This window comes from Eretmochelys imbricata, chromosome 5 (assembly GCF_965152235.1).
Source record: "Eretmochelys imbricata isolate rEreImb1 chromosome 5, rEreImb1.hap1, whole genome shotgun sequence".
Classification (NCBI taxonomy): domain Eukaryota; kingdom Metazoa; phylum Chordata; order Testudines; family Cheloniidae; genus Eretmochelys; species Eretmochelys imbricata.
In genome coordinates this window covers 99,985,252-100,002,954 of record NC_135576.1, presented here as the reverse complement: position 1 = coordinate 100,002,954, position 17,703 = coordinate 99,985,252, and the positions used below count along the sequence as shown (strand labels likewise).

General features: G+C 40.3%; 1 protein-coding gene across 1 annotated transcript in view; it reads left to right on the top strand.

Annotated features, from left to right (window-relative positions):
* PGM5 (phosphoglucomutase 5) overlaps nt 1-17,703 on the top strand; it is a 107,593-nt gene extending 89,890 nt beyond the window's left edge. Inside the window, exon 11 of the mRNA XM_077817610.1 lies at nt 16,122-17,703. Coding sequence (XP_077673736.1) covers nt 16,122-16,211 — 90 coding nt within the window. The 3' untranslated portion in view covers nt 16,212-17,703. The remainder of the gene's footprint in view (nt 1-16,121) is intronic.

Genomic DNA, 17,703 nt, shown 5'->3' with positions numbered 1-17,703 from the left:
AAATGGTAGGGTTTTTCCCAATTAAAAGCAAAGCATACTGAAATGTTGTGTCAGAGCAGATACATAAGCTTGGTGTTGTTCCAGGAAGTGTCAAGGAGGTTGGGTTTTGATTTGGAAAGCTTGTTCTTAAACTTTTAAGAGAACGGCTCCAGAGGTGACAATAGGAGCAGGAGAGTGAGAGCAGTGACAGTGGTACAGATTGATTATGTAAGCTAAGAAGAACGTTCTGCAGAAGGCAGGTGGATGCCCCAGATCAGTGCAGGCCAACCACGTGGAGAGGGCAAAGGGGAAGGTAGTAGTAGGATACTTCTGTGAATTATTAATCTTTTAAATTAGGCAACCTATTCAAAATTACACACCAAAATCTACATTAAAAGAACATTATGGTTGCAGAGTCCAAGCACACGCAAGTTAGGAAATCCCAGAATTAAGGGCTGCCTTTGCAACCTTAATTTGGCACCTTGTGCATATGCATTATGATACTGTCTTTAATTACCCTGTGCTGTCTCTCCCGCAACAACTCCTCATCCCATACCCTAACTCCTCCCCCCCACCCCTGCCCCTGGCTCCTCTTCACCAGACCTAAGCTTCATCCCCCTGAGGCCACTCATGTCAGTTCCAGTCTCCTTTTCCAGCCAGTCCCAGTCTCTCCTTTAGGGCTCCTCGAGTAAATCCCAGTACGCTGAGTTACCATCCCACTCTTCCTCTGCAAGCTTCTTGTCCCAGTCTCCTTGCCCAGCCAGTCCCAAGCTCCTCCACCCATTCCTGGCTTCTTGTGCCCTCTCTGACTCTGTGCTCTCAGCTTCCAGCAGCCATTCCCTGGCTTCTTACCCCAGGATCCTTGAACCAGTCTATTGCCTCTGTTCTTCCTCTTTCCCCTCTGCATTTGCATCTTGCTGCCTCCTCCTCCATGCTGCCTGTGCACTAGGGGCATGCAGGGCACAGGAAAGACCATTTCCCTGCTCCCAGTTCTGTTCCCTGGCACTACAGAAGCCCCTGGCAGCAAGAAGCAGCAGTTCCAGAGAAAGTCCTCTCTGCCCCTGCAGCCATGGGCTGGAGCATGCCTAGCATGGCAAAGAATTTAGCTGCCAAACTCTAACAAGTCTCTACAGACATTTTTCAAAGGTTCTAGAGCTTCTCAACAAGGCAGCTGTGATTTTTTTTAACATGACCAAACAATGTATTATTCCCTAATCTTGTTTTCAGAAACAGCTGTTTTAGCTGAAACTTGGCAACAAAAATAAAATAAAATAAAATAAATCCGTCTGAGACAGACACCTTGCATAGAAAATGTCAGTTTGGCAAAATTATAAGCAACCGAAAACAGGGTCTTATACTGGAAAGCGTCAGGCACCGTTAACTATAGATTGTGTTACCAGCTCCACCTATAATATCCAGAAGCAACTGAAATTTTTAAGAAATATTTTGTCCTTACTTGTCCCTGTAGGCCTTCTTGCCATCTTATGTAGGGTTGAATGGGGTTAGATTGACTTTGTCCAAGCCATATCTATTCTCAGGGAGAGGGAGAGAGAGCAGTGTATTTGACCTCTTGCCCCCCCCCCCTTTTTTAAATGAATGTAAAGCATATTAAATCAGACTGGCAGCACTGGAGAACGAAGCCCTGTTTATCCACAGAACAGAGGCTCCCCTGCACCAGTCACTCCCCAATGTGCTTCAGTTTTGGTCTAGAGAGACCATCCCTTTTCAGTCTCCATATTGACTGAGTCCTTGACCTCTCTGCTGAGAAGTGTAAGGAAGGTGGCACTTTATTGCCAGTTGCATTGCCGAGTGAATTCGGTTATAAAGGAGACTGGCTGTCATACTATAAATCAAGTTGTTGAACAGGAGCATTTCTATGGCTTATTCCAGGGGAGATCAAAAAGCTAGTCTGGAATTCACACTGCCTATTACTCAGGGGGTGGGGAAGAAAGTACTGGCTTAAAAAACTCGCTTATAGCAGACCAGCGGAAGGTTCCCTCTATCTAATAAACTTAAAATAAATCATTAGATAACATACTTCCCCTGTGACAGCAGCAGATACATTTCAGACTGGAGGTCTTCTGCCTTTTTCCCCCTCCTCCCCAAAATTGGACACTAGTGACACTCCGTGCTGTGTTTATAAATAAGGCTATGGTTTAGTCATGGGTATTTTTACTGGTCACTGGCAATAAACAAAAATTCACCGCCTGTGACCTGTCCATGACTTGTACTATATACCCCTGACGAAATCTTAGCTGGGGATCGGGGAGGGGGTGGAGGGTGGAAGTGCTGCTCTGGGAGTTGGGGGACTGCTGCTGGGGGGCCAGTGGCACCAGCTGCTGGGGGCCACCAAGCAGCAACTGCTCCAACCGCCCCCAGGGCTGCCTACCTGCCACTGTTCCAGCTGCCCCCGGGACCACTGCTCAGGCGGTCCCTGGGGCCAGCCGCACAGGTGGCTGCTCAGGCGGTCCCTGGGGCCAGCCGCACAGGTGGCTGCTCAGGCGGTCCCTGGGGCCAGCCGCACAGGTGGCTGCTCAGGCGGTCCCTGGGGCCAGCCGCACAGGTGGCTGCTCAGGCGGTCCCTGGGGCCAGCCGCACAGGTGGCTGCTCAGGCGGTCCCTGGGGCTGCCTGAGCAGCAAATGGTGCTGCTGGCCCCAGGGCCGCTCCAGCAGCATTGGTGCAGCTCACTGCAGGGCCACCCAAGCCACTCCAGCATCAGCCGGTGTGGCTGTCTCTGGGGCCACCTGAGCAGCTGGCCCCCAGGGTCATCTGCGTGGGTGGCCCTGTGGTCAGCCACACTGGCCGCTGCAGGAGTCACGGAGGTCGCGGAAAGTCATGGAATCCATGACTTCCCTGACAGACACAGAGCCCTATTTATAAATCGTTTTGAAGCTTACATTTACATGATTATAAGCTCTTTGAGGTAGGGACTGTCACTTACTATATGTTTGTGCAGTGTCTAACACAATGAGGCACCTAAGTGCTAATGCAATGTAAATACAGTATTTAATAATAATAATTAATTATTATTATTATTTATTGCACTGCAGGGAAAGGCGAGAGAGGCAGGAATGAACTTTGGTCTTTAAAGGGAACTCCAGGTGTCTTTGAGCTTCTGCTGAGTTTTTGCTAGCACTCTAATCTGAGTTATAAGTGAACATTTTTTTAAAAAAAGAATTCCTTGTCAAGCAGATTGTCTGGGGATCACTTAGCTAATGCTTCTCAGTGATTCCTCACAATAAAAGTACAGTTGGAAATAGTACAGAGTCCAAGCAACTTCTGGATTCCTTATAAGGGAGAAATTTGTAGTGGTCTGAGAGTCATCTCATAATCATAATCAAAAAAGTTTTCTAAAGAAGAATTAAGGTTGAGAGGGTTTCACTGGAGTCCAGCTGATACCAAAAAAACCTTAATATTATATTTTGTTTGCAATTCTCTGATTTTTACCAAACTTTCCAAGAAAACTCTACCGTAGGATGGGGTGCAGCATGTGAGTTTTTGGGAAGATCTTTCATTTTGTTAAATGAAAAGGGGTTGAAAACTGGATTTATAATGAGGGAGAAGCTTTAGCCTTAACTGTAGTAAGGCTACTATGCCTCTATAATCATTACAGGGAATGCACATTATCAAAAGTCCCAAGAAAAAAAACACAAGTGCATCATGTTTTTAATCTATAAAAGTTTCCAGTTTAAACAATAAAGTTAAAGCCTCTTTTAATCCCATTTTATTACTGCAAAATATTTGTTTTAAAATAATGAATAAACGGTTTTATCTCTCCACAGAGTTTTTTTGCAAATTTTATTTCTGAAAATACATCATTATATACTTGTGGCTATCTCAGGTTATGACATGATTTAGCCAGCCAGTGTATATGGGTTAATAAATGTGTTTTAAATGGGGGAAAGACCTACGGTAAAATACCATTTTGACTCCTTCCACACTGCCCAGCTAAACTTGGTTATAGCACAGATTGGTAACAATTGTAATTAAACTGTGTTTACGCATAGGTATTAAACAACGTTGTTGCCCTTTGTAGGCAGAGCCTAAATCAAGTGAAAATATGTCAGTGGAGGGGACAGAGCTAAGTGTTGATTTCCACTCTGGACCCATCTGAGACGTCTGCAATGTACATTTAGCAACTTTGCAGTCTATGAAACAAACACAAATGTCTGACCATATTTCCTGTCTAACACATCCTGACAAAAAGAATGATTCCACCCTACCAAAATGATTTATTCTGTAATGCTTTATAAAGTACATTAGAAAACAGTAAGGAATGTTCTGCCAGTCTTCAGTGCTGAATTAATTAAACTTTCTGACCCTCTTAATTACAAAAGGAGAAAGTGCTTCTTATAATGGAATAGCTTCTGTAACAATGAATTGTTCAATATTAAATGTTTTAAGGAAAGTAAGTGGAGAAGGGAGAGAGACATTGAGCTGGATTTAAGTTTTGTATCCTTTTAAAAAAATGTTCTGAAGTGAATGTTCGATGTTTAACACTTAATATTTTTACGTGAATGGAAAGTCACAAATGTTCTAAGTGAAGTTAGTGTTTGTGAAAATACCGGATTGGAGAACTGGAGATAAATGTCATGCTGACAATTCCCTGGATGTGTGCCAGCATGGGGAACAGCAACACAGGCATCAGACTACCCTGCCCTTGTGTATTATCTCTGTTCTAGAAGTTACCTCTGGAGGTGGGAGTAGGTCCTTTTCCATGCATATTCAATCCAATCCGGAGACTGCCACTAATGGTGCCAGTTATGGTGACATGGACACCTCACCACTAAAACCTGAACTGGAACTACCATCTGATTTTATACAGGCCACTGAACTTGTCAGATTATAGCAATTTTTTTTCACTGATGATCCAGGTTGAATTTGAGAGGCAACCCTAGAGGTGAAAAAAGAAGTCATCTCTCTGGTCATCCAGTCCCCTCAGTATTCATTGATAGTCGTAATTTATGCTGTTTGGTGCTGGGCAGAAAAAGAAAAGCCTTCTGATTTTACAGGAGTTTCATCTCATTTTTGCAACAGCTGCAGTAGAATGAACTGTTGTGTACAAAGTACTTTAGTCTTGTCTTCACAAAGCTAGTTCATGTCAATATGGGTTACCATAGATAGGTGAGAGCGCCATCTAATGGTAGGAGGCATTTAACCTAGAGCTCCTTTTTGGTGACTAGGTAATGTATATGTATATGTGAATATCCAGTAAAATAACAAAACAAAAGAACAGGTGTTCTACCTTTGTAGATTTAGGGCCAAATAGTGGCCTCACTCCTCTTTGGCGTATTGAGGACGCTGTGGAGCTATGGAATTAGAGACGCTCTGAAGCATGTTGCATGTGCAGAATCAATGCAAGTAGAATGTTTTCAACCCCACCAACCTGACATGTCTCCTGGGGGTTACGGAGCACCGTCAGTTGGGCTAGCCTGTCTGAAGCCCAGCACTCAAAGGAGCATTATTATGCCAACTTCTGTGCAGATTCATGAAGGATAGTAGAAAGAGGATCACTGTCACCTCCTCCCCCCCCCCGGCACACACATGCTGGAGCACATAGAATTTCCACCTCAACGCTATCGATAAATACTCCCTCTTTCTTCTAATCCCATGGTGGAGTACACTTTCCAGTGTGAGTTTTCCCAAAGCCAGATGCTTCACCGACTACAGTAAGACAGTATGGACTGGGAGGGTCACTGATCCTTACCTTCAACCAGGCAATGAGCTCCATTTAAAGGGAGTAAATCATTCTACTTTCAAAGTAATACGCAAATGAAAATGAAATACCCAGTAATTCTACTTGCAAGTAATACCCAATTAGTAAATGAAAGCTTAATAATTGTACAGCAGAACATCAGTGACCATAGGTGGAAACATTCACACCACAATAAGTAGTTAATAAATAAGGAAATCCCTTTGTCAGAGAGACAATATTGTTGTGCAGCCATGGGTAGAATCTTTTGTTACTGGTGTACTTTGCTCCCACTAAGGGGAATAGGAATTATATGCATGCATCAAGAGGAGATGTGACAGAATTTCAGTTCTGCAACTTCCTTTTGTTTAACCAATATTTCCTATCTATTTCCAGTTACAGTGGAGTGATCAACAGGAATTCAAAGGGCAAACAAGACTTTGGAGACTGTTCATTTTTGTTTTAGTTTAATTGCCTTTCTTACTTAGCCTGATTTTCATATGTATCTTTTGTATCAATGCACTCTCACTGAGGCAGCCAATCAGAATCTACCCTGTTGTTTGTGCCATACTTTTATGCATTGCAAACCAAATCACAGTATTATTTATTGACTTTCTGCTGCTTGGCTGCCGAGGTGTTAGAGGTGGTTGAACTACTTCAGATAAAAGGGCCACATTATTCCAATATCCCTTAATCAAGCCTTTTATTTATTTTGACATTTGAAAATGCTCAACTTTTTTTAAAATACGTTTTTCATTGCCACATGCTTCTGCACACACAGATTCCAGCTGATATCAGAAACAGAAGATCCAAAACACCATGAGACGATTTGCATGCCTTAACCATGAGCAAGAAGTATTGCAATCTTGTGAGAGAGACTATAGTCAAGTTTGTTTCAGCAGAGTTTTACAGATTCATGATGTTCAGCTACTGTGAATAAGACTCTCATAAGCATCCCAACTTTTATGTTCCCATTCCAACCAAGATAATCTTCCAGTTTTTCTGAAGTTTCACCATTTTGCTTCTCTTCTCCTTTTACATTCCCATCCCAGACAATGCACTTTTCTTTTGATAAGTAGCATTCAAACATCTGACATAGACCAGCTTAATATGGCAGCTACAAATACCAAGTGTTTCTTTCCAGAAGTAAAACATATCAATTAGGAAAATTAACAGTTGTATACCTAGACTTCTGAAAAATTGTACACCTACAGCTAGAGTGGTTGCGATTATTCCCATAGACCTCAAAAATCAATTGGTATTTTCAGGGGGAGTGGGGACTCACTAAAAAGCCTGGAAGATTTGTTAAAATGAAACACAAAACAAGCTATGTGATTCACTCTGCAAGCATGCTTATTCTTCAAACACAGTAAAGCAGATTCACAGAACTGCAAGCTTTCAAGTAAGACAAGAACACAATAACTGAGTCTACATTCCACTAACAAGTGTCAGCCTCAATACAGATATACTTCTGCCAACTTATTTGGCATGTTACAAAGCTTCAAACAGACCAAACTAAACATGGTAAATGCATACTTACGTACTTGATTGATGCAGGGGATCAGTAAAATTCATTTAAAAGTTGACAACATTCTTAATTCAACTGTTCCCTTTTCTATGATTTTTATTTCCACAGTTTTTCACTATTTTGATGCAAGAAACTGTAACACAATCTCCTTCACAAACATGGATTTCAGATAGAAATCTGGCTTCGTAAAAGATTTAAAATTATGTTCCATCGGTCACATTTCAGCCTATTCTTCCCATTCTGGGCTCCACCTATAACCTTTGTATTTGGGACCAGTTATGCTGGCTAAGTAATGGAATGGTTCCATAGCCTCTCTGAATTGTCAATTATAATCCATTAGTTTTTGTCCTTGTTTGGTTCTAGTTCTTTGGTAATAGATCAATCCTGATTTTCCCTGAATCATAGATAATATTGTCCTCAGTCAATAATCTGTCAGTTCTTCTGAAATCTTTTCAACTGCTTTTTTTAAATTGAGTGCCTCATTGTAGACACCCTTGTTATGTATAATGGGTATTATGATTTGATCAAAGACTTCCCTGTGTTCAGTGCAAACTTCAGCATCCTTACAGAGAGACCATCATCTGGAGAGTTGTACCATGTTATTGAGAATTGAGCTGGTAGTTTTTTTTTGTTTAACATTGAAACTTTACCTTTTTTCCCCCTAAACTCTAGTTGGGATCCTTTTAAAATCCACCAGCCAGGAGGCTGATATTTGCAGAAGGAATTTTTACTTCTACATTGTGCTTTAGGACCGTTAGGTGGTGTTATGTCTCAACAAGGAAAAGAGCAACTCTGTGTCAGAAATGTAGTTTGACTGCACCTGACAAGCTCTCGTACTTTCCATTTCATTTTTGTCAACAGAGCAGATGACAAAGGACCATAGCTAATTGTCCTACATTTCTCTGGATTCTCAGATAGCATTTCAGCAACTTGGACACAATATGGTATTGTCATAAATATAGAGGGAAGGGTAACCACCTTTCTGTATACAGTGCTATAAAATCCCTCCTGGCCAGAGGCAAAGTCCTTTTACCTGTAAAGGGTTAAGAAGCTCAGGTAACCTGGCTGGCACCTGACCCAAAATGACCAATGAGGGGACAAGATACTTTCAAATCTGGGTGGTGGGGGAAGGCTTTTGTCTGTCTGTGTGATACTTTTGCCGGGAACCGATCAAGGATGCAAGCCCTCAACTCCTGTAGTTAGTAAGTAATCTAGCTCGAAAATGTGTTAGGTTTTCTTTGTTTTGGCTTGTGAAATTCGCTGTGCTGGAGGAAATGTGTATTCCTGTGTTTTGTGTCTTTTTGTAACTTAAGGTTTTGCCTAGAAGGATTCTCTGTGTTTTAAATCTGACTGCATGTGGGATTCTCTTCCATTTTAATCTTACAGAGTTGTTCTTTTTTCGTTTCTTTGTGCTTCTAATAAAGTTCTGTTTTTTAAGAATCTGATTGGGGGTTTTAGTATCCCTAAAATCCCAAGGTTGGTCTGTGCTCATCTTGTTTATTCTCAAGCCACCCCAGGAAAGGGGGTGTAGGGCTTGGGGGGATATTAGAGGGGAGATAGGTTTCCAAGTGGCCCCCCTAAATGTTTGTTTGAATCACTTGGTAGTGGCAGTGTTCACTTTTGTACTAATCCAAAGTACAAAGGAGAATTTGTGCCTTGGGAAGTTTTTAACCAAAGCTGATAAAAATAAGCTTAGGGGGTCTTTCATGCGGGTCCCCACATCTGTACCCTAGAGTTCAGAGTGGGGAGGGAACCCTGATAGGTATTCTGCAATTTTCTTTCCAGATGTAGAATCAGCAGCAATACGTAGAAATGCTTTTAGCTGTTGTTGGGTCATTTCTGATGTCTGAACAACCAACTTGTGGTCTTTTGATTCTTTAGTTTTTTCCCCAGTGTTTCTTCTGATTCTGTCTTTGTAGCATCTAGTAAAAGAGCTGTGAGTTTAAATCTGTCCAGAATAATATATCCATGGTGAAATGCTTCAATCGCTTCTTTAAATTTCTGATTTTATGCTACATTGAAGATGATGATGTCAGCATAAAAGAAAAATGCAACTTTCATATCCGGTTCCAGTCTTTGCCTTTCATATGTTTTTGTGACATAATTATCAATTGATCTTGGCCACTGTTTGGAGTGTTGAAGACACTGCTCCTGAATTAAGCTGATGTTGAAGAGCTCCCAGAAAAGTTTGGACTTATAATATCAGCATAGCTATGTTTGACTATGACAATGACACCTGTGGTCTTTCACTTACAAGATTATCAGAAGTCATTAGTGTTCTGCTCTTCCACTTCAATAGCATGAAACTTTGGCAATGGTACATTTGGAAGAAAATTCTTAGCTGTGCTCAGTATTATCTAGGTGCAGCTAGCAGGAGTGAACTGTGAAGAATCTGGTGGCTCACTGCTTTGGCGTCTCGTTCTACACAGGCCCTGGCATTGTTTAAAGCAGCCTTGGGGCTGCTCTAAATTATCCAAACTGGAAATGGTCCCAAGGAGCCATTTCTTCAGCTTGGGCTAGCTAGAGCACAAGAGGGCTCTGGCTGTGCCCCTAACATGCCAGCTGTTTGCCAGTCAGGGAGATCTGTTGCCTTTCCAGCCTCTTAGCCTTTTACAATTATAGCTTCCTTTTCAAAGGTTACAGCTTCAATGATTGTACCCTTGTAGCTAGGCAAAAGAACGGTTAATAAAAGTCTCTTTTGCTTCAGTTAATAAATAGGCCATAAAAGTGGTGTGACAGATCAACAGAGCTATCAATGAACTTAAGGGTCATTAAAAACTTATTTTTAGTACAGTGTGCTCACTCAATTAATCTGTTATACTTTTCACCAAGGTTAAATTTATCATAACCAAATGTTTGATAAACAGGAAAAATGAAACATGCCAATACACATAAAAGTCCAAGGGATAAAACAAGAATAATAAAACGTGCTGATACCTAAAAGTCCAAGGTTCTAGATAAAAGTGAGCATGCAGTCCCTGTGAAATAAATTGGCCGAGATTGCTTCTTGGCTTACTAGCAGGAGCTAAGGAGGGGACCCTGTGTTCCATAACCATTCACTCTCTCCTACTAGCTAGCCAGGAAGTGACCTTTGCAACAGTGCATAAGATTTAGAAGCAGAGGCACTAATTAAAATAACCAATCCTCAGTGAGTGACCAAAATAAATTAGAGAAAATTTACTTGCTGTTTAAGCATTTTTAATTCAGAGCACTAAAGAAAACCTGAAGAAGAGACCTGAAGAAGAGTTCTAAAGCTTGTCTCTCTCTCTCTCTTTCTCTCCAACAGAAGTGATTCCAACAAAAGTTATTATCTTTCTCTCTCTAAGGCTGCTTTCTGGCTAAGTAGGAAGAAGATGTTAAAGGCAAAGGCCCAGACCCTCAAAGGTATTTGTGCTCCTAACTTCTGTCGAATGGGAGTTAGGTGCCTAAGTACCTTTGAGGATCTGGGCCCTGGAGACCAATTCTTTGGCTTTTATTAGCCAGCCAAGAAGCAGCCTCTGCCAAATTATTCTTTATCATTCATTAGCCATAAGCAGTGCATGCTTGCTTTCATCTAGAACCTTGAACTTTTATGTATTGGCACATTCTTTTTCTTCTGTTTACCAAGCAATTAGTTATGCTAAATTTAACCGAGGTGAAAAGGATAACAGATCAATTGAGTGGGTGTAACGTACTCAAAATAAGGTTTGGTGACCCGTATGTTCACATGTAGCTTCAGTTTCTGACTCACCTCATATTTATTGCCTATTAATAAATCATGACAGAAGGCTAATATTTACTTGTGCTTTACCTAGCTACCTGGGTACAATCATGGAAGTTGGATAAGGTTTTAAATCTAAAGGGGAAAAAATTACAGTCCATATGCAGAATCTCTTTGATTTGTTGTCATGGTTAATAAAATGTTATTTCAAACACCAGTGTCATGCTGGTATTGTACAGGGCATGTACAGGAAACAGTGCAGCAAAAAGGTTAGGTTGCTTCAAATATCTGCTCATTTTTATTCACAGTACATTGTTATTTATTATATGTATTGAAGTTGTACCTAGGGGCCACAGTTGTGGACCTGGAGCACATTGTGTCAGGTGCTGTACAAATATAGAACAACATGGATCACAAATATAAATGTATTTTCCAGGGACATACTTGAATTAAATGCTTGGCTATGCTAACTAGCTACAGAAGAATCCAATAGCAGCATGCAACCACATTGCATTGTATGTCTGTTTTTCTTGTGAAAGAGAATTCTTTCAAATAAGAACCCTACTGGGAAAAGTTCCATAGAATTTAATAAGGGTTAAATATTTCTATATATTTCTATATATTTAATAAGATATAGCAATAATTCTAAGAAATAGTAGAATTTAATAGAGAACATGTCCTTTCTATTGGTGTTTTGAAGTAATCTATAAAGTCATATAGTAGGTGTACAGTTTAATATTGAAATGTATAGGATGGTTGAAAAAGTCCATACAAAGTTTTTCTACTTACTATTAAATAATATGGGACTTTTTAAAAGGATTAATGAGAGGTAGGGCATTTTCAGCTGTTTGCTCATGATCTTATATAACTCAGCATTTTCCATGTCATTCAAATAATTTAGCTTCCATGTCATTCCAAATAATTTAGGTCACCTTACAGTGTGCCATATTGAGAATAGTTTGAAACAAAAAAAGCATTTCCAGACTATTTTCTTTTCCAGACACATTTTAAAAATACATCTATCTGGTGACAATGATTATAAAAGATCTCATGAATCATGGATTTCACTTGCCTATCTCTCCTTAGAAAAATCAGCACTTGTTCCAGAAGAGTGAGTTCTGCTGGCTCTTGCTGCTGTAGCTCTGGTTAGAAGTCAGCAGCTGGGTCTGTGTAACTGTCTTAACATCTGGAAAACTCTGAAGGGTCATTTGGTCTAATAGTAAGTCAAGTACCCTAAACCCTGTACAACAGCCACATGAAATATAGCTGATTACGCAATGGATCTCTACCCTACTGTGACATTCATTTAATAACTGGCTAGTTTGGATTTTTGTTGTTGTTTTTCTGTGGGCTGATAGGAGATGAAATATAAAGGTTAGTGCAGATGGCAGTGTGTGTAAACACAACTTATCCTGTGTCATAAAGTTGTTCTACCATGTTCACTTGGGTACATTTTAAGATGAGAAAACCCTATAAATACAAAGCCTGGCACAATGTTTTGAAGGGGTTTTTTTTTCCTGCTAAATGTAGCGTAACATCACAAGAAAAAAACTCTAACAAACACAAAAGCAGGTGTTTGAACTTATGTAAAAGAAGTTATAAGTATTATCTGGTGTTCTTAAAAATGCTTTGAATCCCAAGGTGGGAGTATTCTCTCATAAGAATATAAGAACGGCCACACTGGGTCAGACCAGTGGTCCATCTAGTCCAGTCCTGTCTTCCTAGTGTGGCCAATGTCATAGGGAAAGAACAGAATAGGGCAATTTCTGCGTGATCCATCCCCTATCGTCCAGTCCCAACATCTGGCAGTCAGAGGCTTAGGGACATCTAGAGCAGCGATTCTCAAACTGTGGGTCAGAACCCAAAGTGGGTCACAACCCCATTTTAATGGGGTCACCAGGGTTGGCTTAAACTTGTTGGGACCCGGGGCTGAAGCTTGAACCCCACCGCCTGGGGCCAAAGCCTGAGGGTTTCAGCCTTGGGCAGCAGTGGAGCTCAGGTTACCGGCCCCCTGCCTAGGGCTGAATCCCTTGGGCGGTGGGGCTCAGGTTTTCGTCCTCCCTCCTGGGCCATGTAGTAATTTTTATTGTCAAAAGGGGGTTGCGGTGCAATGAAGTGTGAGAACCCCTGATCTAGAGCATGGGGTTGTGTCCCTGACTATCTTGGCTAATGGCCATTGATGGACCTATCCTCCATGAACTAGTCTAATTCTTTTTTGAACCCAGTTATAGTATTAGCCTTCACAATTTCTCCTGTCAACGAATTCCACTGGTGTGTGTTGTGTGAAGAAGTACTTCCTTTTGCTTATTTTAAACCTGCTCCCTATTAATTTCATTTGGTGACCTCTGGCTCTTGTATTATGAGAAGGAGTAAATACTCTTCCTGATTCACTTTCTCCATGCCAGTCATGATTTTATAGACCTCTATCATATCCCCCCTTAGTTGTCTCTTCTCCAAACTGAACAGTCCCAGTCTTTTTAATCTCACCTCATATGAAAGCTATTCCATACTTCTAATCATTTTTGTTGGCCTTCTTGCTTCCTCTTCCAATTCTAATATATCTTTTTTGGGATAGGGCAACCGGAACTGCATGCAGTTGTCAAGGTGTGGGTGTGCCATGTATTTAAATAATGGCATTATATTTACTGTGTTGTTATCAATCACTTTCCTAATGGTTCCTAACATTCTGTTAGCTTTTTAGACTGTTGCTGAACACTGAGCAGATATTTTCAGAGAACTATCCACAATGACTCCAAGATCTTTCTCAAGTGGTAACAGCTAATTTAGACCCCATAATTTTGCATGTATAGTTGGGATTATGTTTTTTAATGTGCATTACTTTGCACTTATTAACATTGAATTCCATCTGCCATTTTGTTGCCTACTCATCCAATGTTGCAAGATCCCTTTGGGCTTTCATGGCTTTAACTTTTCCAGAACTTTTCTGGAGACATAAATCAAAGTATTTGTTTTGTCAGAGATGAAATTACTTTGCCAGCATGGTCACCTGAGGTTTACGTTAGATTAGAGAGGGAATTTTAGAGCTTTGCTAAACGTTCATTCCTAAACCAGGCAAAACTCATGTAGGTTTGGATGGCCTTACAAACGACACTCAGACCAGATTGGTCAAAAGGTTTACTAAGATTCATGCACTTTTCAAGCTAACCTGGGCTAATTATGATTTTTCATCAGAATAGCACACAATTTGTTTTTGAAGGGGAGGGACATTGCCCACATTTGACATAAACCAAGTGAAATTTTGCCGCAAAGATGAGATTTTCCCACAAAGCTTAAAATATCAGCCCATCTGGACTGAGTTCAAAGAAAATATTTGCACAAAGCCAAACTTCTGAATCTGCTCAGCTTTTAACAAGCCCTTGGGTGCAGTTTAGAATGCTGTGAAGCCTTGATCCTTTGCAAATGGATTACAGTTTTCGGGGAAAACATAACTGAGAATGTGGAGATGGAGAAAGGCAGTTGGATGGGAGTTCTGCAAGACAGGGCAGAATAAAAATGCAGTGAGCCAGGCAGCCTCTACAATGGATGACACATCTCTCAAGGCTCCAGTACAAATTATCCACAAGCAAAGGGCACCAGGCATTGTCACTTGTCAGATACATGCATGTTTGAGATATCTATTGGTATGTCTAGTTTGTGAGAGGTGTGATGTTTTCCCTGGCAATCACGGATTTAGAGATATATTCTCCAGTGGTTCTTAACTGAGCCAAACTCTCACTGAAGTTAATAGAAGCTTTGTTCGATTTACAGACTGTACAACTTTGTTGTTGCATACTGTTTTATGGATAACAATGCATTTCAAACAATGCAGTTTTTATTAAGTAGTTTGTTTGTGGTGTATCCAGGCACACTTTTAATGTCATTTTGAGTTCAACTTTTAATAATAAAGCTTTACACTTTTTAAAAGTAGAAATAAAATTTGAAAAACACTTTAAATGTGGTAATCTTGACTAACCTAAGGCTTTCAGCCAAAGCAGAGAGTGGGTTGTTTTGTTTGTTTGCTTTCTTATTTAAATTTGTCATTTTATTGCTCATGAAGGTGGTAAAACTGGGTAGGGTCCTGTGATCTGTTTTTATCTTCCAGTCCTCTCCTGAGTGAAAAATTCTCCCTTTTTTTATCTGGGAGAGGGAGGCCCTAGGAAAGCCACTTCCAGGGACTGGGTCACAGAGAGAGCCCGGAGCCAATAAGAGGGCATAGATGCTTCTGTGCCCCCCTGAAGGTATCCAAGATCCAGGTGGTCTGTGGGCACCTGTGTTTCTTCCATGGTGGGACAATGCCCCTCTGCCCAAGTACATTTGTGGTGATTCTTCTCTATTGCAGGTATAGCTGTTTAGAGGAATGAGCTGTCCCTACTTACAGAGCATAGGAGCTGGCTCGTTTTGTTTTTTCATTTTGTAGCATTTTCAAGAAATGTTAACTTTCATGCTCTTCATATTAATGTATTGTATAAAACGTATGAACTCTTTACCCTGTGTGGTGTTGTCTAATCATTGTGCAATTAGAAGTGGATCCACAGATAGGAAAGGAATAGTAATATCCCACTGATCACTGGCCAGGTTTCTGAATAAATGAATATGGCCATAAACTCTGTTGAAATCAGTGGCAGCATAAACAGAGATGTTATTTCATCACTCTTACCTGATAAGGTTTTCATTTTATTCGTTTTGTTTAGGCATCTAGACAAAAAAACACTCCCACTTAGACACAAACTGTAAGGTTGTTAAAGTTGTAAATAGAGATCTATAAACTGAAACTGCAAGGGAAATACCTCTTTGACCTATGCCGTACAAGTGCAAGTAATAATGTTTTAGTCATATAAATATTTTTATGACTCCTACTAAGATACCTGCCTCAGTATCTGTGTCATTGAGTTCTTCAGTTTAACAATGTAGTGTATGAAAATACCGTTTGGTTATAGTTTCAACTCAGCTTCATAAATGATTCCAGGTTTGAGACTTCCACATGGTTTTATATTGCATATTTCACACAGAGCTCTCCATTACTCTTGGTGTGTGGTGAGGTTATCATTACAACATCTGGGGTTTGCACGTTCTGCATAGCTTAGCTACTTTAGACCCAGTATAACGTCTCATATTATTAGTTAACACTGTGTTGAACAAGGGAAAAATCAATAACAGATTTTTAAAAAGTGTTCATTGACTTTTCTTCTTAACGTGGCTCACTGTATTCCTTTTCTTCTAGGCTGTGCTGAGTCCTCTCATAGCCATTGCACTGAAAATATCTCAGATCCATGAGAGGACAGGGCGGAAGGGACCCACTGTCATCACCTGAATCTACAAAGGATCATTAACCCAGGGCCAAAAGAGAGAGGGCAAGGAAGAGAGATGACCTTGCTAAACCACGTTAGCTGTTTGTGCCTTGTATGACTTTAAAAGTTTTTTGGGGGTGGGGGTGGGAAGAAAAATTCAGTTTAATATTGATCAAATTCAGTTGCATTAATTGCCAGAGACAACAGTGTACTGACTTCTGTTTTAGAGCAACAATATCTTTTTGTCCAAAAAAATAAATAAAAATAACCAAAGAAAAAGCCCTTAACCTTTGAACGTTGCAAAATGCCAGTATGACAGGAAGGGCTGACCTTTGTATTTTCTTTCCCCTTCGAGTGTTATGATAAAGTAAGAAGAATTTTGGACTTGGGAAGAAGGGGGAAATGGTCTACAATGCAAACATGTTTTTTGGTGAATACAGTTTATGGTTCTTGTCAGCTTCTTGTTGGTTTAGGAAGAAATCATCAGCATGTCTGAGGTACGGGGCAGCATACTAGTCTTTGCGAAGGGTGCATTTGCATACTCCTTTTGTTCCTTTCTCATCTGCACCCTTAGCCAGCTTGCAGATCCACACCAGCAGCAGAACTGTGCACACATTTGAAAATGAATGAAATGAAAGATGAATGAAATGAAAGACTCCCAATGAAAGATGCCAGTGCTTCCTTTTTTTTGGTTTAGAAGTGTAACAGTGTGACTCATGTCTCTCTCTAGGTTTCCCTGAAATTGACTCTTCCTTTTTTTTAAAGGAGGGTAATTATTTTTATTGAAGCCAAAATATGATTAATGTTTTAGTCACGGGGGCATCAGTTGCCTTTTGCAATATCCCTCATGTTCATAAGCATGTCCTGCTGGTGCTTACTGGGCTTGGAGGGTACTGTTGCAAGTTCAGCATATTTTCCATAAATGTATTATCATAGAAAGATTTTAAAGATTACATACCTATGTTCATACTTATCAGGAATGGATGTAATACGGAAGAGGGAATGAATTAAATGAAATACTTGGCTGATTCACTAGTTGAGCTCAGAGTCTATTAGATTCTTTAAAGTAGAGTTCATAGGATAAAGAGCTGGGGAGAAGGGACTTGACATGAATGAGAGAAGCATATGTACACTTGTGGTTTTTTTGCTTGTGAAATGCTGCTGCAGCTCTAGTTATGGTTCATTGCTTTGTACTGAACAAGAACACAAACACTTTGTGCATGTGACTTGTTTGAATGTTTTGCTTCCTTGGGAACAGTGTGTGGTCACTTGTCATATCATTTGTTGAGTTGGCTTTGTGCAATTTGAGACTTTGCAGCATGTACAATTCATATTGCAACCCATCAAGATTTCAGTGCAATTTAGATAATATTGCAGTGCAGGAAGTTGCTTTGTTTTCTTTTGACACTTCTGTCAAAAATTGCTATGACATTTATTATCTAATAAAGTGGATTGCTGTATTTCTGTCTTAATACCTAATTGTTGACAAAACACACTGTGCTTTCATCCATTCAA